At 45.0% G+C, this 25553-nt stretch overlaps 1 protein-coding gene across 10 annotated transcripts in view; it reads left to right on the top strand.

Annotated features, from left to right (window-relative positions):
* Positions 1-6653, top strand: part of mast2 (microtubule associated serine/threonine kinase 2) — a 165279-nt gene extending 158626 nt beyond the window's left edge. For all 10 annotated transcript variants that reach the window (XM_084356119.1, XM_084356122.1, XM_084356121.1 and 7 more), the window contains one exon: positions 92-6653. In XM_084356119.1, the coding sequence (XP_084212245.1) occupies positions 92-1648 (1557 nt within the window). In that variant the 3' untranslated portion in view covers positions 1649-6653. The remainder of the gene's footprint in view (positions 1-91) is intronic.
* The last annotated feature ends 18900 nt before the right edge of the window (positions 6654-25553 follow it).

Raw genomic sequence — 25553 nt, 5'->3', positions numbered from 1 at the left:
CTTGACTGAAGTATTTTCTGTGCATATTTCTGGATTTCTGTTTGGTTCCATATTGTAACAATATTCTGTCTTCTTCCTCACTGACCTTCAGGAGTCAGCCAGCGAGGGTCTGCTGTCCTCAGCGGGACGCGGCGTGGAGAAAGGCAGCCTGCAGAAACACTCCTCCTCATCCAGGAAGCTGGGGCGGCAGGAAGGGGACGGCACCCTCGGCTCTGTGTCCGGCTCGCTGGGTCTCGCCCCCGGGAAGAGTAAGCTGAAGGACAAACTGTCCGCCATCCGGCAGGACAGAGCCGAGCGGAGGGAGTCACTGCAGAAACAAGACGCCATCCACGAGGTCGATTCATCCGAGGACGAGACAGACGAGGGCTCAGAGGACAGCCAGGATGGACGCAGGGGGACGACCTTCACCCCTCCTCCCCTGCTGAGGCCCACCACTGTGAGGACCGGTCCTGGAGGCACGCTGCCGTCCCTCTGCCTCTCCCCCTGCACCCCTCACGCCACGTTCTCCCACACAGGGCCCTCGCAGGTAGGCCGGCCCACTCCCTCACACAGCCTCCCCTCTGTCTCAGAGACCAAGCCTGGTCAGAGCACCTCCTCTCCGGGAGTGAAAGACGCAAAGTCAGCCTCATCCACAGAAGACAGCGTGAGACAAGAGAGGAAGGTTCTGGGGCCGAGCGGTGCCACGAAACCCACTCAGGGTCCCCTCCCCTTCTCCACCCCAGGCAGTGCATTCATCTCAGTCAGCAAGGACACTTTCCTCAAACCAGCTCCTCCACAGGACTCAAAGAGTCCCCGGGGGAAGGCTGCACCTTCAGAGCCCAGGGCAGAGGACCAAACCCTGGACAGCCCAAGAACCACAGTCCCCTGTACCACCGTCACCACTAACACTACGGACTGCAGAGCCACCACGAGCACCACGAGCACCACGAGCACCACGAGCACCACAGACTCCAGAACCACCACCAGTACTACAGACTGTCAGACCCCCGACGGCCAGGAGACGCCCCGCGCCTCCTGCTCCTCTCCGGGCATCCCCAAGGAGAAGAAGGAGGCTGACAACCGGAGACTGTGTCTCGCAGCTGCTGCTGCAAGTCTGAGCGCGTCGTCCTCCTCACCCTCCTCCAGCTCCACCTCCCCGGTTCCAGTCGCTGAGAGTGGCATGGACAGAGTAGTGTCCCAGCTCGCAACAGTAGCTAAGAGTGTTCTGGGCCCAGTGAAACTGAGCACTGCTGTGGACAAGAGCCAGAAGGATCAGAAACCATCCAGAGGTGGCACCCCAGACGTCCCACCACTGACTGACCCCCTCTCAGTTCCCTCTAAACAGCTCCCCGCCCTTCAGTCACCAACCAGACAGAAACCTGAGCGAGTTGCTTCACCGACTGCCGCTCAGAGGTCGACCAAATCCTCCACCCAGAAAGACTGCGCAGCCCCGGCGCCGTCAGGACGTCCCACATCATGGTCTGCAGGCAGGGAGAGCTCCACCACGTCTGCGTCTGCACAGCGGCCAGGTTCAACCGCTCAGCCTGCCCTCAACACGACCCCCAGCTCCTCTGCAGCATCTGAGCCACAACGCAAGACGACGACCGCCGGCGCCAGCGCCGCGTCCGCCTCCTCACCGCAAGACAAAGCAACCAGCAAGAAGACGTAGCAGCAAAGACCCAGAACAAAATGTACAGTCACGCCGCTCAGTGCTGGCTCGAGGTTTTAACACTCACACAAACTGCATGTCTGGAAGAAAACATATTAGTTACTTCGCACTAATCAGAGAGTTTGACTTTCAGAGAGGAAGGAAGGTGTAGAGGGAGACACAGAGCCCACAGATGTGGTCGTCCTAGTTCCATTCCAGCTGTTCTGTGCTCTTAACGTTCATGTGAGTTATTTTGGTGTCCTGACTCTTTGGTTCCTGCTTTCAGACTAAATGCCACCAAGAGTTGGTGTTGTTTCTCTTTCTGCAAAAAAATGTACAGGGCGGAAATAAAGAGCTCAGCGGTCCACGAACTGGCTCGTGATGCCGCCTCATTAGTTTTCACCTGACAGAGCCGAACGCATGTTCCTCACACAGATCAGGACGAGCCTCACTGCGCACACTCCTCCTCCTCCTCCCACCCCTCCTCTGCTAACAACATCCACTCAGCCATGACTGCAGAAAGATTGTATCTCAGCAATAAAGTGCAGCGTATGTTTAGCAATCTGTGTAAACGCGTTACAGACTAAATCTGCACCGTCAATGTACACTCAGCACCCAGATAACTGGGCCAAATTAACTTCTCCTCTGGCTGTCGTCCCCGGTGATCTGATACTGCAGGTCTGTTGAAGGGGAGACATTTTCCCTGAGCGCAGGCTGCAGGTTCGGTTCAGCAGTTTGAAGAGATTCACGTGAATGTCAGCGCAGGATTAGATTAGTGTTCGTGCTGATTTAACAAATCTGTACTCAGACGCAGAACTCCTCACCGAGCTGCACGTTAGACAGTGTTTATTGTACTGCAACATGTGTACATGCCCGCCATTTTACAAGGTGCAACATACTTTTTGATTTTGAACATTCGTTGGCCCTTATAACAAACACCATATCTGTTGTTATTTAGCATCAAAAGTTATCTAACTGTCAGGATTTAAGAACACTTTCCACGATCAAGCTTCATTTCTTTCATTTCTTTCCAAATTGATTTTTAAATGTTTGGAAAGTAGTGACAAGGAACATGTTTAAAAAGTAAAGGACTACTCATCCTGTAGCACATGACCCGACTCCTCGCAGCCTGCAGAGGGAGACATCCTGGTCGCTCTGCGGTAAACGTAATGTAAAACCCTCTGATCACAAATCCATCATCTCGTCAGCTGACGTGACTTTCGAGGCCGATCATCAGAGCTCACCATCGTCTCACATCCTCTCAGCTCATGGTGCTGCTGTCTCGGATGATGACAACAGTTCACTGTTGAGCTCTGACATGTTAGCACGTTAGCATCAGCATGGTTACACATTAGACGTTGATCTTCAGTTTAAACCACCTGCAGTGTTTCAGGTCCAAACACACACGTGGAAATGAAGCCACAGATCTGATCACACACCTTCTCCACTCTCATCCAAACTGAGCACGCTCAGACTGACAATGTTCTGTTGGACCGCTGCCTCTTTATTTCCAGCCCCAGTCGGCCTCTGAAGGCCGGCCGTCGTTTTATTTGGTATCTGGACCAACTTGCTGTGTTTTGTTTTGTTTTTTTTGCCTCTAATCCTGTAAAGTTATCAGACTTTACTTTGTGTAAGTGTGAGAGAGAGAGGGAGAGAGTTAATTTGTGCATGGTTATCTGTGTATATATATAAGAATATTTAAAGTTCTGTTGTGCATCTGTTTTATACCCGGAGTGTGTTTGCGTGTGTGTGTTTTAGGATCGTTCAGGACACCCTGCTACCTGTGTACGTGTCTGTGTCGGGCGTCAGGCTTTGCACAAAACTTTTATCTCATTTGTCAAATGAAAAAGACAAAAAAATCAGTGAGAGGAGAGCCGGAGGAGCGCGACGGCTCGGAGCTCAGTCCTACTGTTGTAAAAACAAAGATGCAGTTTGAATCATTTCCTCCTGTTTTGTTTTGTTTTCCTGATATTCCACCTTTAATTTCCCCTGTGTTGTCCCGATCACACCTCTGATTTGTACTGTACATTTTAAAGCAAGAAACAGATTTTTCTTTTTGTTTTGTTTTGGTTTGTTTCACATTTTTATTCAGAACCGAGCTAACTGAATGACACGGAGCCCAGCCCTGTGTGAGTCCACTCGTGTCGTACATTTTGAACGTTTTCTGCTCCTCTGAGGGTTTTTTTTTTCCTCCTCTCGTGAGTTTAAGGTGGACTAAACCTCCTGCAGTGTTTTGTGTCTTTACTGGGCTTGTGTAGCTGTCGGAGAGTTCGACCGGCCCTGGTTTAAAGGACGCTGTTGAACTGAGCGTGGCGATCTGTGTTATGTTTACATGTTCTTTTTCTTTCGGTGTTTGTTCGTCGGTGGAACTTGTTGCCTGTAGCAATCAAACCTCCTCTGACAGGCGAGGATCATTACCAACACGTCGAGGTGACTGCTCGTCAAACTGTGGTGTGTTGATATTTTTAGCTGTGACGATGATGAGGTCGCCTGTGACGGCGCAGAGAAGGAGGAAGATTCAGCGCACATATGTCGAAATCATCTCCGCTCTCGTCTCGTGGCGGCGCAGAAGTGTGTTAACAGGTGTGTGTCTGTGGGACGCATCAGCGGTGCGTTGAGAGGAAGCAGCTCCACGTCGTTTGAGCTGTCGACCTCCGGGATTTATCTGCAGTACGCTTTTTCGGCCAATCAGACGGCCGGGAAGCTGATGAGTAATGAGTTTGCTTCTGTGTTTGGTGGCGTCAGACTGGTACGGGAGTAGTTTTGTGGATCGAGCGACCACATCTGGAGGTTTATTCACACACGCGACCCAAACGTCTCTCCTCGCAGCGTGGTGTCAACGTGGTGTCAACGTGGTGTCAGGACGGCACATTAAGAAAATCACGAGCAGAAATCCGTCTGCGGGTCTCGATGGCGAGCGTGGACAGATTCATCAGCACCGAGCACAGAACTCAGGGGTTTTAAAGACAATCAGAATAATGTCTTTAAAGCTTGAACTAAAAGTAGAGCCGGACCAACATCATCAGCAGAAGTTCAGCTCATCACAAAAATATCAGAGTCACTACAGGCCAGCTGACACAGTTCAGATCTCAGTTATTAAAGGATCCTTTTCAGAAGTGTTTCTGCTGCTGTGCTCTCAAATCCTGATTAATTGATTAATTACAGGCAAGTTGATTAAAACCTGAAAAATTGTCTTTCGCTCGACAGTTTTGACACTAAAAAGTGTGTGTGTGTGTGTGTGTCTGTGTGTAATCATGCACAATCCTGTCCATCTGCTCTCAGCTGGTCGTCCTGTTAGTGCTACATGGACAGCTGCCACACACACACACACAAACAAACAAACACATGCGGATCAATACAAGTGCCATCTAATCTAATGGTGCCACACCACCACTACACCACTGACAGTAACACACACACACAGACACACACACAAACACACACACCTCCTCCCGTGTGTAAAGATGATGGTCTGACCATCTGCTGGAGAGCGAAGCAAGTGTCAGTTTCCCTGGTGGAGTCATTAATCTCAAAGCCTGACCACACACACACACACACACACACAGACACACACACACACACACACACACACACACACACACACACGCAGGTCAGGTTGGCCAACACAAACACTCTCCAGCCTCCCTCAGGCTCCTCAGGCTCCTCTGTTCTGTCCCAGTCCGGTCCGGTTCAGCCATCACACTCTGTTCTGAGTTTGTTCGCCCTCCAGCTTGTGTTTACCCATCATGCACCTCTGCTGCTCTGTGGCTGAGGCGCGCACACACACACTAACCATTAAACCCTGAGAGACGAGAAGTCAGATACAAACTGTGAAATCAGGATTTGAGAGTAAATAAAGGATTTGAAGAAAACTTTCACAATAACAAACCAGTGTGTTTGTGCAGAAACACAATTTATTTCATGAATCACTTTTATATAATCAATAAAGATGTTAAAGTTACAAGTGTTAAATGTTCGAACACAAGAAAACCCCGAGGAGAGTCTGAAACAACTTCTTTGTTTAATATCAGGAACCGTCTGATCCAAATATCAGAACCTAACATCAAAAATCTGACCTGAGGTTTGATTTCAGGCTCATTTCATCCGAAGTGTTACGGTTCAATACTTTTCCCTGATTTGTAGGTTGTTTAACTTTCCATAGAAATGAGCCTGAACACCTCAGTATGGGCGTCGAAGTCTGATGAAGACCCGATCAAGAGCTCCGAATTTATCCAGTTTGAAGAAACTGTAATTATTTGTGTAGTTTTCACAATAATTGACCTCCACACATCTCGATGAGTCTTATTGAAGCCAAATCCTCCCAGTAACAGAAGTTTTCTGCTAAAACAGTTGAAAGAAACTTTTGAGCAGATTTCCAAAATTAAAATGAGGGAATCCGTTTTTTGAGCTTAAAACTTTGTGGTGAACATCTGTCCTCAGACTTATTGCATCTTTGATCCTGTCTGTGTCCAAACAGTCGTTGAGAACTTGCTGATGATTCTGTCCCGGCCTGATGTCAGATATCGAACCTACAGACCGATCGAAGCGTCAGTTTGTGGTCTTGCCAGTTTTGTCACTAATGAGCTTCTGTTGTGTAACCGGTTCTTGTCTGCGAGGCACATAGATGATCCAAACCTGTGACTGTGTACGACGAGGAACGGGTCGAAGCCTCATCACCACTAACACAAACACACGCTCACGGTCACACGAGGTCCAGCGACGTGTGGACGTGCAGCCGGTTCAGATCGTTTCTGTCTGAGGACACAAAGAAACGACTCGTATGAACTGGACCTGTGCAGACGAGGGCGGTGTGTCCCAGCTGTGTTCTGTGTTTTTGTCTTTAAAGAGCGATGAAGAGGAGGAGGAAGGTTCAGCTGCGCACCATAAAAGCTTGAGGAAGACGTTAAGAGAGAGAAATCAAACATTGCTAGAGTAAAACCAGTGCAATATCTTTTTATTTTTTATTGTGGTAAAAGCATGTTGTTGTCAATCTTACCTTACAACAATAATAAAGTTTTTTTATGTAGCTTCAGTGTGTCGGCGTCCTCTTTGTGTTTTATGATGTTTTTCTTTCACTCTGCTTTATCGTCACCTTTTATGTGGAGCATGATGCTTTTTATATTAAGGAGAGATTTCTGCAGCTGAACATTAAATGATAACTGGACTTTAAACCAGAGCCTCCGGCTGCTGCCCGACACCGGCCCGATGCACTGTAGAAACATCTCCGTCCCATCAGCCCAGCTATATTTAAATAATATGTTCCTCCAACATGAGTCTTATTTTGAAAGTTTTAACAGTAATTTTAATTTTACTCTTCATGTTAATTGTATTAGTTGAGATGCAGGAACAGCATCAAACATGTTGGAGATATATTTTCATTAATTATGATTACATGAGGCTGCCAGTCTTCTTATTTACTATGTTGACACTTTCTTCTCCACTTCTTTAAGTGTTACTGCCAACAAGTGTTTTCAGGTGTGTTCGTATGGACAGAGATCGTAATACCTGTGAATCAGGCCTCAGTGTGAAGGGTAAGAATTAATAAGTAGTGACAGAGGCCGAAAGAAAAAGAAACAAGACGTGTGGACAAGAAAAAACTTCCACCAGCACACAGCCGCTGAAATAAAACAAGCCATCTGTAATAAATAGAGGTCGATGTTGAGAGGACGATGCATCAGATCCAAAGTACTGCATTTTTAAATTTAATTATTTTATCGGCATTCAGACACAAAAACTGACTCATGAACGCAAAAATTCTGAATATCGGCCGCCGAAAAATTAGCAGGACCGATAATCAGTGAAATAATAATCATGTGTTAGTGCAGCAGAATGAGTCAAACCTGGCAAACCAAAAAATAGTCCCAGTTAAAACTCTTCTGTGGGTTCAGTGGATCGTGCAGAGCGACAGGAAGGATGATTGTGATCCAGAACAACCTGAACCATTAAAAGATTTTTCTTTCTTTTTTTACAGTGCACTCGACCTTTCAGTTCTCAGAAACAGGAACAGGTGCATTTTCCTATTTAACAGCTTTTCTTCACATCTTTCATGAAATAAATATGTTACTGCTCTGCTCCCCCGACCCGGTCCGTGCCGAGCGTTTGATTCTTCCTCATTTGTTCTCATCACGTCCTGCCGTCCTCCTGGACAGTCGGCGTGAGCAGAAAAGTGGCCGTAAATTATCTGTAAACTCATTTTCCTTTCACTTCCGCGTCTTCCCAGTAAAGTGGCTTCATCCAGTCAGTTAAGCTGTGTTTTTTTTTTCTTTGTGGCACCGAGCTCCCTAATGGGGCTTCAAATGGGCTGATCGGCTGCTGGATGTGTCTCCACCGTCTCTGCGGGAGTTTTTAGGCGTCTTAATGGTCTTGAGAGACAGCTTCAGCGGGGCTTGCAGTGCATTTACGGGGGGTAATGGCTAATCTGTGCAGCGCCGCAGGGCCGCCGTGCTCCGAGGAAGAAATGATGGTAAAATGGAGCTCCATTAGCTTCTCTCGCTACCGCTGGCTTTCGCTAAAGCGCCTCGTTCTCCCGCCAATGGACTGCTGGGGTCAGAGGTCGCACCGCCTGATTTAAACTCCACGTTCTGGGATAATTGGGTCCCTCACTCCTTCTGCCTCTCCCTCCTTCCCCTGTCTTGATTCCTTCCATCCATCCAGGCGTCCAGGGGGAGCTGTCAGAGCCGAGGAGGAGAGCGAAGGGCCTCTCTCAGTCTTTACTGGAGGTCCTGAGGGGATGGAGGTACACATGGCGATGGCGAGGAGCTCTGACAGCAGGCGAACAGCCGTCCTACACGAGAAGGAGCCGTGGAGGAGCGGTGACAGGCAGGCAGCGCCGGGTGATGAATTGCCAGCATCGCCTCGCTCTGACACGGCTCTACATGACCGGGCAAATTCATTCCAGGCTGCCAGGGAGGGAGGGAGGGAGGAGGCATCGAGGCAGGGAGGGAGGAGGCAGGGAGGGAGGAGGGCGGACATGGGAATGTTAGCGGGAGAAAACAAGACCCAAATATATGGACTTCCTGTGTTTCGGCCACGTGCCGTCAGTCAGACATGAAAACTGAAGATGAAGAAGTTCCTTTAACAAAACATGAGACGTCTCATTGAACCGCTGAAAACCAACATACTAATTTAATTTTAATTTAGGTGTTTTTTGCTCTGCGGCATTTTTCTCTGTTTATTCAAATAAGAACATTTAAATACTTAACATCACAATAATACAAAAGAAAAGGATGAAACATAAGCACATTCAGAACCGGATCAGGCGAATCAACGAGCTCCTGGTCGTCGACAGTCGACTGTCTCACATCTAATAACTTTCACTTTGTTCTGAACTTCACTGCTTTTTGCACATCTGGATGAAATGATGAATCGATTCAGTCGTCTCACTGTGTGATTAAGATGAAGGATCTAATCAAACTACATTTTGAAAACTTCCTGAAATCTGCATTAATTTAAAAAAATAACAAGGTAAACATTTCTTTCGGAGAATCTGATCCCATTAACGTTCATAACAAACACGCTGCAGAAACACAGCTGGGCGGAGCTGCGACGACACAACGTTAGAGATAATCAGACGATCAGTGGAAACACCTGTGAGTGGACGATCCAAACACTTCTTCCTCCCTTCAAATGAGCTCAATAGTTATAGAGAGACAGGAGAGCAGACTGGACTCATCTGACGTCTGTTTTCATCTGACCAGAGATGATTTTCCTAAAATGTTGGAATGTTCCTTTAAAACTTCTCTGCAGCATAAAACTGGATGAAACCGGAGAGAGAGCCTGAGGAGCAGAGGAACATAAAGGTGCATGTGTTTCATTGATTTTCAGCTCTGAGTCCGTCCTCGTCTCTGTTTTCAGTCTTCTCTTCGTCCGCTCGGCTGTAAAACTTCTTTAAAACACCGGCAGGAAACTTCATCACACAGAAAAACAACAGTTTGGTGGTCGAAGTTTCTCACCGAGCAGAAACTGAATGTTGAAGTCGATGCTGCAGGAACATAGTTCAACTTCTGAGATGTTGCAGTCAGGACACACAGATCTGATTTATTGCTCTATTCATATTTCAAGACATTTGATTTTATATTTTATATATTATAAATAATATAATAATATAATATTATATTATTTTTATATTTTATATTGAGGATGGAGACAGAAACATGAAGCTCTCTCAGGAACTAGTTTGGCTTCTGACAGAAACATCCGGCTGCCACAGTCGATGTTCTCGTCCTGATGAAACCTGTAAGTCTGCAAAAAAACTTCAACAAAGCTTAAAAATGATAAAATGTTCAGATGCAAAGAATCACTTTCATCAACATCCCACTCACACCCAGAGCGCCAACTTTCATCAGGGTCAACTACGTATTTACAACATCGAGGTGATGCACCGCGGGCCGGAAATACTTTTTCCTGTCAGCTCATGTTGTGAAAGAAGTGGCTGTAAAACGGTGAATACGTTTTTTTTAAATGCATTCGATCCGGTAACATTTGGAAAGTCTAGAAGAGCCACGTGATCGTTCATTTTACTACCAATCAAGTTAGCGGCGGGCTAACAGGAAGTTAGCCGGCTCCTTTGGCGGGCGTCTCTCGTGTGACGGCTCTTCGGGAACCGGGCTCTGCCTCCAACGCTGTGTGTCCAGAATTTTTCTTTTCTGGATCCATGAACACATCACATTCACTCTGCCTAATTAGTATGCAAAAGAAAGCAATACGATTGGTTCGTTAGCATAGCTTCTTAGTTGTTTCCTTTAATTGTTGGATATTTAACGACATGAAAGTGAAAGAAATCCGGGTCGATCGGCTTTGATGATCTTTCTTAAAAATGCTGCTGTGACGATGATATTAAAAAGTGTCTCATTTTTTGAGACGTTCACACGAACAAATTTAAACCTTCTCCCCTCAATAACTGGCAAAGACGACAACAAGAAGCAAAACTGTCTAAAAACAGACGCCTGCAGGAAACTGATAACATTATATTCTTTATACGAACCCTCCCCCGTCTCCCCCGTCTCCCCGTCGTCCAACATGCCCGTTCATCCTGAGAACAAAGTTTGTTCTGCTCTGACCTCATCTTCCTCATCGCCACTAACGAGCGGACTGAAGTGATTAAATCTGCGTCCTGATTGGCCGCGGCCTGGCAGAGAGAGATTACATCCCATTACTCCCAGTGCTCTAATTGGTCTCTGTAGGTAGCAGGTGCCAGGTACTTAATGAGGCCTGTTGTGGCTGATGTATGGCTACTGTAACGTCCGCGTCCGCCGCGGCCGAGACGATGACGCCTATGAGACTAATAGCTCATGAAATGGCTGCCATTGTGGGGAGGAACAGAGACGGATCGTTCTGGAGGCAGAGCGGGCCGGTCCGCTCCGATCGATCAATCTGTTTGAGAGGAAGACGAGTCGGAGGAGGAAATGTTTTCTCTTCCTGTGAAAAGTGCTGAAGAAGTCACTGCAGGACGGATCGGGTCGTTGTTGTTGTTGTTGTTGTTGTTGTTGTCGACCAGACTTCATCTTAAATATTCCATCAGAACATCACTGACCCGGTCCTCACCTCGCTGCCGGCTCGTCCTCAGAATAAAATGCTGCCGCTGTAGTTTCCTGAAAACCACAAATAAAATTCATATCAATATTTTTGCAGATTATGTAAATGAGCTGACTTTCATATCAGGAGGACGAGGAGACGTGGTTTTGCCACAGCCTAAAACTGGATATTTTCAACAAGACATCAGATGTTTTGCAGCTCTGAGTCAGCAGAACCGCGTGTTTCAGCCCGAAACATGATCTTTTCCTAAACCTGACCAGACTATAAACGCTGCGTTGTCACAACATAGAACCTAAAACTGAAATGTAAAGAAACCAAACTACACGATCAAAGATCAAAGTTAACGTGAAACGTACAAACTTAAAGGTGGATCAGTACGAACTCACCACCTGTTGAATAAATAGTAACCGCTAACTGCTGCTAACTGCTGCTAATTGCTGCTAACTGCCACTAATTGTGGCTTCTGTTAGCTCGAAGGAAACCCTGAATAAGAGACTGGATAGAGATTTACTTCAAGTTTTTATAGTTATAGGACAAGAGACGCACCTGAGGAAAGAAACAGACCAAAGTCAATAAGTAGAGAAACGTTAAAGAGAGTTAATGTACAAGAAAACATCGGACTGTGAACCGAACCAGAGTTTCACTGTGGAAACAAAAGATCAACTAAACAAAATCTGCTGAGAGAAATGAAACTGAAGGAGCAGCAGCAGCTTCAGAGGCTTTAAATGATTTCATCTCCCCACACATTCAACAGAGGACGTCATTATGAATTTCACCTGGATTCCCCTCATCACACAGGTATCCTGCAGAGCTGTGTGTGTGCGTGTGTGTGTGTGTGTGTGTGTGTGCGTGTGTGTGTGTGTGTGTGTGTGTTAAAGGTGAGACCACAGACACACACTGAGGACCTGACAAAGACCTTCCTCTTGACTCTGTGAACAGAAAGGCTGTTCAACAAAGGACTGATAGGAAGGGGTTAAGAGCTCCAGATGTGTGTGTGTGTGTGTGTGTGTGTGTGTGTGTGTGTGTGTGTGTGTGTGAGAGAGAGAGGAGTGTGTGGGCACCCTGGGTCTCCATCAGTGTCTGGCTGATTGATTGGGACGTCAGCCAAGATAAAAGATCCCGTCCTCACAGCGCGGCCACGCAACGCCCCGGGGAGAGAGAGGCACACACACACACACACACACACACACACACACACACACACACACTCAGATACCTGTGCTGAATACAGATCTCCTGGCTGTGTTTATCCTCCTGTGGCCGGCTGCTGTGTCGGAGCGTGACTTCATTTCTCGGATATGTTTCTACATTATATTCATCACGTCTGTGAAGCAGATTCTTTGCAAACATTAATCACTGTCTCGTAGAAATGACATTTGTGTACGACTAATTTGAAACAGCAAATATGTTTCGAGGTAAACTCGACGTCGACCACGTTACGTTTTCTATCAACAGAAAGAGAAAATGTTCATTCACAAACCTGGAAAGAGACAAAAACGTTGAAACTGAACGTTTTTCTTTTGTTTCACTATCTGCTTTGATGGTTCTGTCCAGGCAGCACTTAGAGAGATTAAAGCCTGTTTCACATACGAAGTCAGCAGTGACTGAGGACATTTAACCAAAATCACAATCCTTCCCTAACTGTAACTCATGTCATCATCTCCTCCCTCCATGCTGATCGTAGTCCACAGGACATTTCTGGAGTTAAACTGAAGCAGCTGGAGACTTGATTTAAAAGAGAAAAAGCAACGTTAAATAAAATATAAAAATACTCCAAAACTCCATTAAAACTTTGCAGAATTATCTATCAGCACTTCCTGTTTGCAGTGTACTCATGTATGTACACACAACTACCACTGGGTCACTTTGATACTGAAGAAACCTTAAAACATGATGTTTCTAAGGCAAGTTCTGCACATGTGAGGAGCGTCTTTTTTTGAGGATTTCTGAGCAGATTTATGAAGTCATTATCCGCAAGGATGTGATGTCACAACGTTACCGCCCCCAGCACGGCTGTAGTTACAAAAACACCCACGGAGCTGATGCAGACACATGGTGGGCGGGGCCTGCTCAGGCCTGTGAGAGCTGACCAATCAGAGCAGACTGGGCTTGTTGGTCAGGGGTCTGAGCACTCACAGAGGCTGAATAGAGGAGCTGCAGCAAAACACAGTGTCAGAAAAATAAAGTGCGTAAACATTTTCTAGCAGACAGCCGACATAAAGACAAACATTGTACCTTTAATGACAGGTTAATGTTTTATTATCAGATTTAATCTCTTCTCACCGACAGGTCAGTCAGCATGCTCATCACTTCTCTCACCACAGGTCCTGAACTTACATCAGGATTTGTGTGGAAAATAAATAAATGAATAAATAAATAAATAAATAAATAAGTATATGTGGCCCAAATCTGATCGTCTCTGATTGATTTTTTTTCTTTTCATTCCCATGTTTTTCATTTGAAACATCCTACAGTTGCAGAACCACAGAGTCGAACATCTGAACCACACTGATCACACACCTGTCCACACACCTGCAGTGCAGTGTCCGGCCTGCAGGGGCTGCTGCTGCAGCACATTTCTCTTTGTTTTCTCCTCATTCAGTTTTTTTTTTTTTTTGAAGTCCAGACGTCTCATTCTGCTTCTCAGCATCCACTTTATCATTCTCTTTATCTCTCTGTGTGTTTTTTGGACTGTAGACTCACAGCGGACTCCGACCCTCCACCTCCTCCTCCACCTCCTCCACCCCTCATTGATTTGAACTTGTGTCTCCCTCTCTCTCTCTCTCTCTCTCCTCCATTCATTTTTAAGCTCCCTCGCCCCCTCGCTCCCCTCTGATCATGCAGTAGAGGAGCTGTTTGATGTGCCTGACATCTCTATCAGAGCAGCGAGGAGATCGTCTGCAGGGAGAAACAGCCTGAAATATATACGAGGATCTTTCACACATATTTAACTGCTGACAAACACACATGCAGCAGAATAAAGAGACCAGAACCAGGATGTGACTGATGCACAGACAAAAGGAGGATCAGGGTTTTGCATTCATCCTGGAAAACCTGGAAATCTTTGAGTTTTAAGTGATGCAAAAGTCCCAGACTGGTTCGGAAGTGAAGCTGTGATCACATGTTTCAAACTCATATATATTCTGTGTTTCACTGCTTGACTCAACGGAGACAGAAATACCTAAAGTTGAGATATTTGTGTCATTTAATTAACTTTTATCCAAATCGGTCAAAATCACACTTCTGTATCTGCACAATGAGCTCTGAATCATGTTTATTTAGAAGTCAAAGACCTAAAACGAGTCTCCAGCTGCTTCAGGTGTTCAGCAGAATGATGCAACTCTGTTTTACTGTGAAGCTCCAGAGATGTTTTGTGGACTACGAGACTTCACCTGACTTTATATCAGAAAACCTTAAAAAGACTCAAACAAAACGCTCCTCACATGTGCAGAACTTGCCTTAGAAACATCATGGTTTTAAGTTTTCTTCAGTATCAAAGTGACCCAGTGATAGCTGTCTGTACATCCACAGGTTCACTGCAAACAGGAAGTGCTAACAGCTGATTCGGCAAAGTTTTTATGGAGTTTGTTTTTTTTTGGTTGTTTTCTCCGTCTCAAGTCTCCAGCTGCTTCAGTTGTTTAGCAGAATGCTGCAACTCTGTTTTACTGTGAAGCTCCAGATATGTTTTGTGTGACTTACGAGACCTTTTCCACAGTTTGTAAAAAAGGATTCAGGCAGCTTGTGAATCACTGAACTCACCTGGAGGGTCGTCAGCTCACCTCTGAACAAATTCACACATACGATCTTTTACTGGAGCAAGAGGCAACTTATTATTATACTTATACTTATTATTATACGTGATGAACTATATCTGTTTGAGAAAAAACATTTCTGACGTCAGTTTTAGCTGCTCTGTCTCCGTCCACAGGTCCATCACTTCACTGGTCCTCTCCTCCACACGGCAGCATCGTAACTTCCTACGTATGAGGCTGAAATCTGCCACTGAGGAGTTTTCTGGATGATTTCTCACATTTCCAAACAATCAAACAGGCACATCTGTGTGAAGGTTTGATTCACACAGATGTGCCTGTGTGAATCATCTCTCCTTCCGAAGGAGAGATGATTTAAACCTCGCTTACCTTCAAACCTTCCTGCTTGACGGAGTCCTTCCTCACACTTTACACGACTTCTCCTGTCGCTGCTTGTGTCCACAGCCTCTCAGAGACTCTGTTATATGTTTGATTCATGGCCTGTCGTCCTCTCTGTGACAGCAGCCTCTTCACCTCCACTTTGACTGAGTCTGAACCTTTTACAGAGCACTTTGAGGAGGTGGGGATCAGCTAAAACGCTCCCGCTTTCCACAAAACTGGTCCTCACAAAGATATGCTGATGCACGAACACACCTGACGTGCACTCAGTCTTATAAACATTCGTAACACACACAGAAGAAACAAAGCTTGATGTAGAGGAGTGTGTGTGTGTGTGTGTGTGTGTGTGTGTGTGTGTGTGTGTGTGTCCATGCGGTGCTACAGTGATCAATAATTCACTGAGTGTGTGGACCACACTCCAGCCTCTGGCTTCACTCTGTAATGAAGGAATAAGTTTGTGAATGTCTTATTAATCTCATCCCTCCAACAAACTCTTCTGTCAGACTCTCTCTCCTCATCTGTTGTTGCTCTCGTCCTGCTCCGGATCTTAAATCAGTCTCTGGAGATAAACGGGGAAGCGAACACGTAGAGATCAGAAGAGCAGATCAGCATCTTTGTTCCCTCGGATCAGTTTTTCTCCTCGGTGCAGCTGAGCTGGCAGTCCGATCATTACCTCCACTCTCGCCGGCCTCCTCTAACTGTAATAGTGTTGCTGCTGCGAACTCTCACCCTCCGTGCTTCATCAATGTCACTCACTGAGCCGGAGAACAAGTAGATATTCAATTACCGGGCCGGGTTTGGTGGCGTTGTGAGCATTAAAATGTAGATTACCCAATTAAACCATAGGAGGGCACTGTTTGATTAGATTAAAGGCCACACAGATCTTTATAAAAGATGCTGCTGCTCAGAAATGATTACAAAAAAAGTGCATTTGCAATCTGCTGTGCACACAGGGCAGCATTAAGTGGTTTATTTTAATATTTTGTTAGCTTTATATCCTTAATTAGTCCATTTTTGGAAATCCACTCAGGTTTCCTGCAGCAGCTGTGGCTGCAGTAACGGAGGGAGCCGCCCCCGGGCCGTGTGGAGGTTTGGGTTTATTTTGGAGTGAATCTAATTATCTCCTGCGCTGGAAGTGGGTCGAGGTTCTGAGATGAAATGTGGCCCAAAATTTGCATTTTGACGTAACACAGTGCAGGGTTTCAATGCATGGTGGCCAAAAGTATGTGGACGGCTTTCATTCCTGGATGCTTTTATTTGGTCTGGTGCAGTTTTTGGTGGTTTGGGCTCCGGTGAATGTTAATATCACATCGTACAGTGAAACATACAGTCAGTTTATTTATATAACACATTTACTTTCCAGTGAAGGCAGATGGGTTAGATGTGACTCAGTACAGATTAGATAAATAAGAGGAATACAGCAGGTGATCATTCAATCACACAAGGCAAAAAAAGTTGAGGAAGTAAAATAGGGAGTCAGCAGAAAGATTTAAAAGCAGTAAGAACACATTAAATATACCTTCAGAGAGCAGGACACGTGTTTGACTTTGGTTTTAGACGATGAAGAGACGGTTACCAGAACCCTGACCTCAACCCGAGTCAGACCTGATCACCAGCATCATGTCGGACCTCACCAATGCTGTTGTGGCTGAATGGGAATAAATCTCTTGAGCAGACTGGAGATATCCAGATGTCCACATACTTCTGGCCATGTAGCGTACCTCATCGGTCCCTCCTCACCTGTTCAGTGCCAGGTGAGTCAGTAGAAAATAATTTTGAGTGTTTCCAGAGACTGAAACTGTGTTTTCACCACAAACCTCTGATTCTCTGCTCAGATTTCTTTAACAGACAAATCTAACTCCTGTTTACACTTTCCCTCCATCCTAACGTTTCCCTGTGGCGTTGCTGTTGGCGCTGCTCGTGCACGGACAGCAAAAAGCGCTTTAAAACACGACTCATGAGCGACCAAACAAATAAGATAAGAGCCTCCATACTTAAGTATTCAAAAACAACCTGTACGTCCAAAAATAGCCAATCAAACTTCAGGATAATGAGGTGGCACTTGGGACGGCCAATCAGAGTCCAGGGTCAGCCAGCGCCCAACTTCTGGAGAAATAGATAATAGATAACTAATACTAACAACTAATTGATCAGTTGCGTAATCATGCAGCTCTAGATGAAATCTGCATTTACAAACGTTTAAGTTGAAGGTGTTGTCTCCGCCCTGCTGGACGCTGATGGACTGAAACCACACTGATCCTCTGTCTGCACTGATTGGAGGTAAACCACCAACACCTGGTTGACCTCCTGAGACACCTGGATGAGCTTCCTGAACTTCATCATGATTTTGTTTCCCTGTAACTGATTTACTGGAAAATGTCTCACTTTAAATCATAAATCATCATCCTGAGAACATTTGGAGCTCGTTTTTCTTCTTCTGTGATCCACCTGCTGGAATTAATGGACCAAATAATCAGAGATCTGCTCACAGGAAGGTAAGAAGTCTTTTATTTCTTTGAGCCGTTTTGAGTCTCATGAATGGGGATTAGTTTTGTGTCTGTGTTGTTTTATCTCTTGTGCTGCAGTGACACAATCACACGGCGCTGTGAGTTTCTTTGTCCTGCTTCTGTTTGATTTACTGAATCCTGATTCTTCTTCTCTTCACGCTGCTGTCTCCTGTTTGTTTACTCCTCTGGGACTCGCTCCTGATAAACGGTGGCAGAATATCTGAATGAACTCAAACGTAACTTAGTTGATGTCAGGAAGCAGCGTTTTGTTGTCCAGCAGCAGCCTGTGGGAGTGTTTTGGATCTCTGCAGGTACCTTCTTCCTCGTGGCAGAGAATCAGTGTTTTATTTTAAATGCCCGTCTTAAGTGAAGAGAATAATGAAGGTGGAGGCTTGTTGAGGTTTGCTGTCAGCGAGTGAAGCCGTCTGCTGTCGAGCATTTGGTGAAGCGTCATCTAAAGGAGGCCACAGCTCTCAGGAGAAGCCGAGGAAAAACGTCCCCGGTGGAAACTAACTTTAAAACCCGATATTAGCTGCCGTCTATATGCAGATTAGATTCAGTGGATGGCCTCATTTCATACAGTAGATCATGAATTGATCAAAGACTCAGTCAGTTTGGAGTCTCGTCACAGTCTCAGCTGCTCAGTGAACGATTTTATATCTGTTGTCGTGTTTCTGTACTGTAAGAGTGGATAAATATCTGCGTATGTGTGTCAACGTATGTTGTTCAGCAGTTTAACTCGAGGCTGCTGTGCTCTGTATCTCATGTAGTGTTGGTTTGAATCTGCTTTTGTTCTGCATCATGTGTTGATCTTCTTGTCGTGTCACTTTTGCCTTTCGTACAGTGACGTTTCCCTGCATACCGCCACCAGAAGAGGTGATGTCACATTTCCAATTTCAAAGATAACTGATCACAAACTTGAAACAGTTTGTGAGAGCGATGCTGGACTTCCACTTCTGTCCCTGACCTCCATGCACGATAACATTTTTACGAAAAGTTCATATTGGAGCTTTAGTTCGCTACAATCAACACGGTCTAATAAATACATAAATAAACATCTCTGATAAATCAGCCACAGTCAGTCACTCCTGACACCTGTAGCTGTGTGCTTTGTGCTAACTGGGTTAGCTGGGCTCAGGGGCTGTGTGCTTTGTGCTAACGTGAGCCACTGAAGGAGGTTATTGTTGCTGCTGTTGCTTTGTTCTATGTGTGCTTTGTGCTACTCGGTTAGCGGCTGAACAACAGTCTTCCTCTGCTGCTTACTGCTTCTTTTGCTCAGTGGCTGTGTGCTTCGTGCTACTGAGTTAGCATGCAGGCTCAGCGGCTGTAGACTGAGTGCAGTGCATTGTTGTAATCGCTGACCATATCCAGCTACCTCATGTCTCACTCACATGTAAGAAAACATTATGAAAGTAAACAATGATGTTTGTTACTTAGGTCAGCACTGGCACATTTAGGCTGCACTTCGTCTGCCATTCTTGTGCCGCTAGCTCGCTAATAGCTTTAGCAATACATCCACCTAGCTTGTGGAAGACTGGGGCGAATGATACGATTGGATGATTTAGTCGGCACATTTGATTTGATTGCAATCTGCATGTTAAGATTAGCTTTTCTTTTGGTAAATGTTGCCATGTTGGCCTGAATGTCTTCATGGTTTCTCTTTGCTGTTTGCTGATGCTTCTTGTTTAACTTTCAGTGGGGACGTGGATGCATTTAGTCAATAAATCTTTTCTTTTTTCTCAGCAGGATCCAGCAATGTTAGCATTAATTTAAGCCTGTACTGTTAGCATTTAACTCTGGCAGAGATGTGACACTATTTGAAAAGCACGATGATCATTATTACTGCAACACATGGAGTAACAACGACCATCTTGATGGGTTGAATTGCGATACATAATATTATAGTTTCCTTTGGTAGAAGTTTAGTTGCCAACATATGTTCCCTCACAGTCTTTGTTGATGACATTAGCGCCGCATGTTGCATCATGAATCATGTTCTTGAAGATGGTGAAATCCTCTCAGTGCTGTAATCAACATCAGATGAGTTGCTCTTTTCGTACAGAGCCAGAAAAAATCAACTCTGAGCTTTATGCACTTTAAGAACGTTGGCCCAGATTCACTGTTACATCAGATGCTTTGAGATATTTCCTGTGTATATATATTTAAATAGATGTATACTGTATACTGTACACTGTATATGCGTGCACGACTCTGTGCCGGCTGTATTTAATGAATGTGAAGATACAGATTCGGGGATGTCAGAAATGTGTGTTTGGTTGTCAGCTCATGAGAAGTTTTCTCACTCTTGCCATCAGCAGATTATACAGAATATTTGATTTGCTTCTCAAACCCGGCACTCGCGGGGATTTGGTAATACTGTCAAAAAAGATGTGAGGAGAAGTTGAGAGGAGAGATGGAGAGAGATAGCAGGAGAGAGTCGGGCTTTGATCAACAGGAGATCTCACAGAGTCTCTGGCAGCCGACGCTCGCTCTCCTGAAACACATCTCTCTCTCTCTCTCTCTCTCTCTCTCTCTCTCTCTCTCTCTCTCTCGCCGTCTCTTCCTGTTGTTCTCAGTCCTTGAATTTGCCCTTCACTCTCAAACTTATAGCTCCATACATCCAGATCTACAGTGTATAAAATCCTTTTTAACTCCCGTCTTTGTTCTTCATCGTTTCTTACAACCGGAAAAACTCCTCAGCAGCAGCAGAAATCTGCGATGAGTCCCAGAGTTTTTCAAAAATTAAAGAACGTACGCAGCCGAACAAGCCAAACTCAACCTCCTCAGCTTGAGATCTTTTTACGTGTTTAATGTTGTAGTGATTTCACAGACTTTGGGTTTAATAGACTGTAGTGTGGAGCATCATGGGACTGGACTGGCAGGGAAATACTCATCCCTTACTGTACACACTGCGAGCCAGAGCGGGCCATCGGCCATTAGGCTGTCGCTGGAGTGACACTCTTTGATGATGAGCTGTGAAGTCTGGACTGTAACTCCAACATGGCGGTTCACTCAGAGGTTAGAGGAGATATTTGGACTAAATGAGATGTGAAACAGTTTTTCCTCTTTCAACTGCAGCCCAAAGAGCAAAACAGCAGAGAGTTGATATTCTCAGAGAGCCTCTGCTCATGTGCTCGTCCAGCACACATGCCTTTTTAAAATCCGTCTGCATCCACACTGTGTACCTGCCACACAGGAGCTATAATCATTATTGTTGACGACAGCAGGTCCCAACACGTAAATAATACAGCTTGAAACAAAGTACGGCCGGTTGCACAGGAGGGAATGTGAATGGGCAGCCCAGTCAGCAAGCCGCAGACCACTGTCCGAGACAGCGTTTCAACATTTGTAAGTGTGACACTATTGGATATTTTTAACGCAGCGCTGGGACATGTTGCTGCTCTGTTTGTGGAGACAGAATCAGGTCATTTAAACCAAAACATGATTTTCTTTTAAAGGTGTCATCGATAACAATCTGCATCTAAATGTGTCCGTCCATCTCCTCCCTCCTGTCGCATTCGTGTTAGCACACCGCTGTTTGAGTCATCAGCCCCCTCGAGTGGTTGACACTTTGCTGCACTAGCTAACATTGCCAGTGCTAGCCAGCTCACGTGAAGGTTGCTAAGCCTGGTTTATGTTAACGTTGCAACATTAACGTTAGTTTGAATTGTTGTTAATGTTGCTAACGCTAGCTAGCTAACATTAGGGCAGCACTGTAGACATTTTTAAGTTTTTTTAAACAAACAAGACTGTTGATCGCTGACGAAACACAGATGCTACGTGATACCAACAGAATAATCATATTGATGCACTGTACCTGTAAAGCTCTGTAGATGTATCATTAAAAAACTGCACACACTTTTGTACTGTTTGTTTTTGTGCTTGTGTTTTTTGTATTTGCATGTTTTTTATCTTGAGCGCCTGACTGCAAATCAAGTGTCTGACAACATTATGGAAGTGACAGTTAAATAATATCGTTTTTTAAGTCTCGCTTGTTATTTTAAACTTGTTAGCAGTTGCTTATCTCCACATCCAGCAGTTTCAGCTCGATTTTAAGTCTCCACCAACTCCTGAGGGAAAGATTTACTGATGTATTTTGGGTTTCAACAACACTGGGTCGGTCTCAGTGTGTAATGCAGTCGTGATCTGTGGCCTGATTACCGCTGCAGCGGTGACATTTTTTTCTTTCATGGTCACTGAATGTGTATTAAATCATCTGAATGCAGAACTGACCACCATCTAACTTTAGCTTTACATCAGAGACCCATGTTTTCTTCATCTAACATGTCTGATTTGTGTCGTGAGAAATTAAACATTTTAAAGTGCCGCGCTGAAGAACGATCAAAATGTTCTCACACACACACTTAACACAGTTAATCTGTAGATCGAGGGCATGTGGGGGAGGCTGTATCTCTGCAGCGCCAGCGTGGAGGCAGTGAGATTGAGGTCGAGCTTGTCGATACTCGTGAGTGTGTTTGTGTGTGTGTGTGTGTGTGTGTGTGTGTGTGTGTGTGGGTGTTGTTCTCTAGGTGCTCGGCGGTGGAGACTGCAGTGTTGATGGGCTGAACTCCATCTGTGAGTTCACAAGTGTTTGTTTGCTCCCCGGTCAGCCTGTCTGTGATGTGAGATATGCCGTCCTTGTGTTTCTCTTCTTTGAAATTCTCCACAGCGCAGATAAAAAAAAGTCGGTGTTATTATTTAATACTATGGCCCAGATACACCGTGTGGTCTCACCTCAAAGCTCCAGCCACCATCGTACTGTGCAGCAACTGTTTTCTAATTATTTATGTTACATCATGGAGCCACGAGGCACTGTGTTCACCTGTAAACTGAACTTTATGTAAAACTGAACTACATGTGTTACATAAATGCTGCTGCTGTATCCCTGAGCGACTGGACGGGACTCTGCTATGAAAACATCTCTGGTGGTGTTGTTGTTGTTGTTGTTGTTGTTGTTGTCTGCTGTCCCATAAATACCTGTGAATACTGACGATCAGCCAGGTTTGACCTCAAAGCAACAGCTAAACATTTCTGTACAGACAAATTCTGCTTCGAGCATCATTGTAGGAAAATAATTGAATCAATTGGATATCAGTGGATATGAGAGTTTATTAGATACAATAACTAAATCTAACGCAGAATAAATATAAAAACTAGCTTACTCTGGTTTTTGTCATGAGAAGTGAGCAGCTGGAACAAGCTAACATCGTGTCCTGACTGATTTCTTTGTTTGCTTTTCGATTGTCCTCGCTCGCTGTGAGTGATGCAACGCTGGGTCGCAGCATTTTGAGCCCAATGCCCCGTCTTTATTTTTATTTTTGTCGCTTGTGTTGAAAGCGCGACACGGGGTGAGGGATGGCAGGTTCATGTGGTTGATGCGTCCTCATTTCATTAGAAAAATCTAAATAAGGTGGCAGCTGGCTGAAGGGATCGTCAGGGAGTGAGTTTCTTGCTCAACAGAGCTTGATAGCAAGCTAGCTTGTTTTACAAAGTGGAGATAGTGGTATGATAGAGCACAGTAGGTACATTTATGATATCAAAAAAAACAAGTTAGGTTAATCGGTTACTCTAAATTGTCCTTAGGTGTGATTGTGAGCGTAAATGGTTGTTTGTCCCTACATGTCAGCCCTGTGATGAACTGTGATTATCCAGGGTGTACCCCATCGCCCAACGTCGGGATCGGCTGCAGCCCCCCGTGACCCTGAAAAGGATAAGCAGTTTCAGATAATGGATGTTTGTGTGTAGGATAAACATTTTGTTGCTCATTTGAATTTGTAGTTTTTGTGGTTGTTGAGTCAGTCACGACCCCAGGATGGACCAGTAGGCCTCACAACTTTGCACAAGCTAGCGTGGATCCAGTAGTGAATGAAAAATACAACATTGCTGCAATAATTCCTCCTTTCATGACTGTACAAGCAGAAAAAGGTTGAACAAGGTTGTTTTTGCTTCATTCGAACGTGTCAACCTGAACTGATCTCTATTCTGCTGCCAGCAGTCGGTTTCAATTGAACGTTTTGTTGCTCGTAGCAACCACAACTAACTGGCAGCGTTCCCGAGCGTTAAAAGTCAAACTGTCACATGTAGTTTCCTGGCAGCTCTGTGACTGAACAAATATTGACAGGGATCTTTAATCCACCCTCAGTGGATGATTATCTGTACGGACTGTTTTTATTACACCTGTTTCGTGATTGTTGGATAGTTTTCAATATAATTTAAGTTTCCTTTGATCATATTACTGCTAGCTAGCTGTCTGAGGCTAATGTATGGCTAGTGCTATACACTTAAGTTGGCTACCTGTCAATTTTACCTTGTTTCTTCCTGATATGATGTTTTCAGTTGTTCTGTGAATCCAGTTTCCTGTTATTGAGCGGACTCATTTTTCTTTTTCTGCTCTTCAGTTGAATTTGTTATTTTACCCAATACATATTTTTGCAAAGGCCTTGTCCTGTCTTCCACCTGTACAGGTGTGCTAGTCTAACTGTATAGCTCTGCTGTGTACCTTGATCTGTATTTCATTTACATGTTTTAGCCAAAAACAGACATTTTTTCATTTTTATTTGATCTTTAAATACAATTTTCAGAATATTAATTAAGTTTTCATATTGCCCATGTTACCTCCATCTTGTCCAACACATCTTCATTTCAAAATGACTGAATACCAGTGACGGGCGAGCCAGACCGTCATTGTACGCTTGCAGTTTGGTTCGGCTTAGGCAACAAAACGGCGGTTTGGGTCAAAATTACTACATTACTTCTGTAACTTCAGTTACAAACTACATTAGTAAGTGAAAATAACTTCCTGTGGACTTTTGGTTTTGTCCTGGAAACCTACAGCGTTCTCCTGAATGAAAGTCCCGTATTCACCTGGCCATCCGTCCCTGACCACCACCCTATACAGACTTTCTGCTGTTCACACAAGAAGGATTTCACAAGATTGATCTCCATGAGATCCCATCTGGCACATTAACCAGGTTTGTCCTGCCAGTCCCACTCTAACTTCCTCTCACCTTCTTAAGGTAATCAGATGGACAGGGAAAGCTTTACTAAGCCAATAACTTGTAACTCAGACTCATTAGCTCAGTGCTGCATTAGTACCAAATCCACATTAAGTCCTGTCTGTGCAGTATTATTAGTGACCTTGCCCACAGATGGCCTGATGATCACAGGTATCAACACTAATGCTGCTGAGAAGTTTGAATCTGTTTCGTAATCTGCTTTATCCAAGTTTAATCTGCATTCGCTCTGTCCTTTTTTAATGTGTTGTTGGATAGTTGAGGCAACATGGAGGGGCAGCTGAGAGAGGCTGGAGGCTGGAGGGTAGTAAAACAAGGCTAGGTCAAGATCTAGTATGTGAAGCAGCAGATCACTTGACATTATATGCATTTAGTCCAAAAAGATTGGACAGGGACAAGTTGAGCGAACGCAAGGACGAGTGAGTCGGACAGCCGAGGTTGCTCCCCTCTCTCTCTGGGCAGCCAGGCATCACAACACATATCCTGCACAGGAACTGACGAACACACATCTGATTCGTATCACTGTGAAATCAGGAGGTTAACGAGTGAAATTATCAGCACAGCAGGAGAAAGAGGTTGAAAACAGGGAGACAGGTAATGACTCTGTTGCTCACTCAATCACAGACGCACACATTTGTAGGACCGGCGCTGCTGTTACAGTCCAGCCAAGAGACGGTAACTAAAACATTTCTGTGTCGATGCAGACTTCATCCATCTGTGTGTG

This window comes from Pagrus pagrus (genome assembly GCF_965226575.1).
Source record: "Pagrus pagrus genome assembly, chromosome: 6".
NCBI classification, from domain to species: domain Eukaryota; kingdom Metazoa; phylum Chordata; class Actinopteri; order Spariformes; family Sparidae; genus Pagrus; species Pagrus pagrus.
The sequence above is the reverse complement of the archived record's forward strand: the minus strand, read 5'-3'. Positions and strand labels throughout refer to the sequence as shown.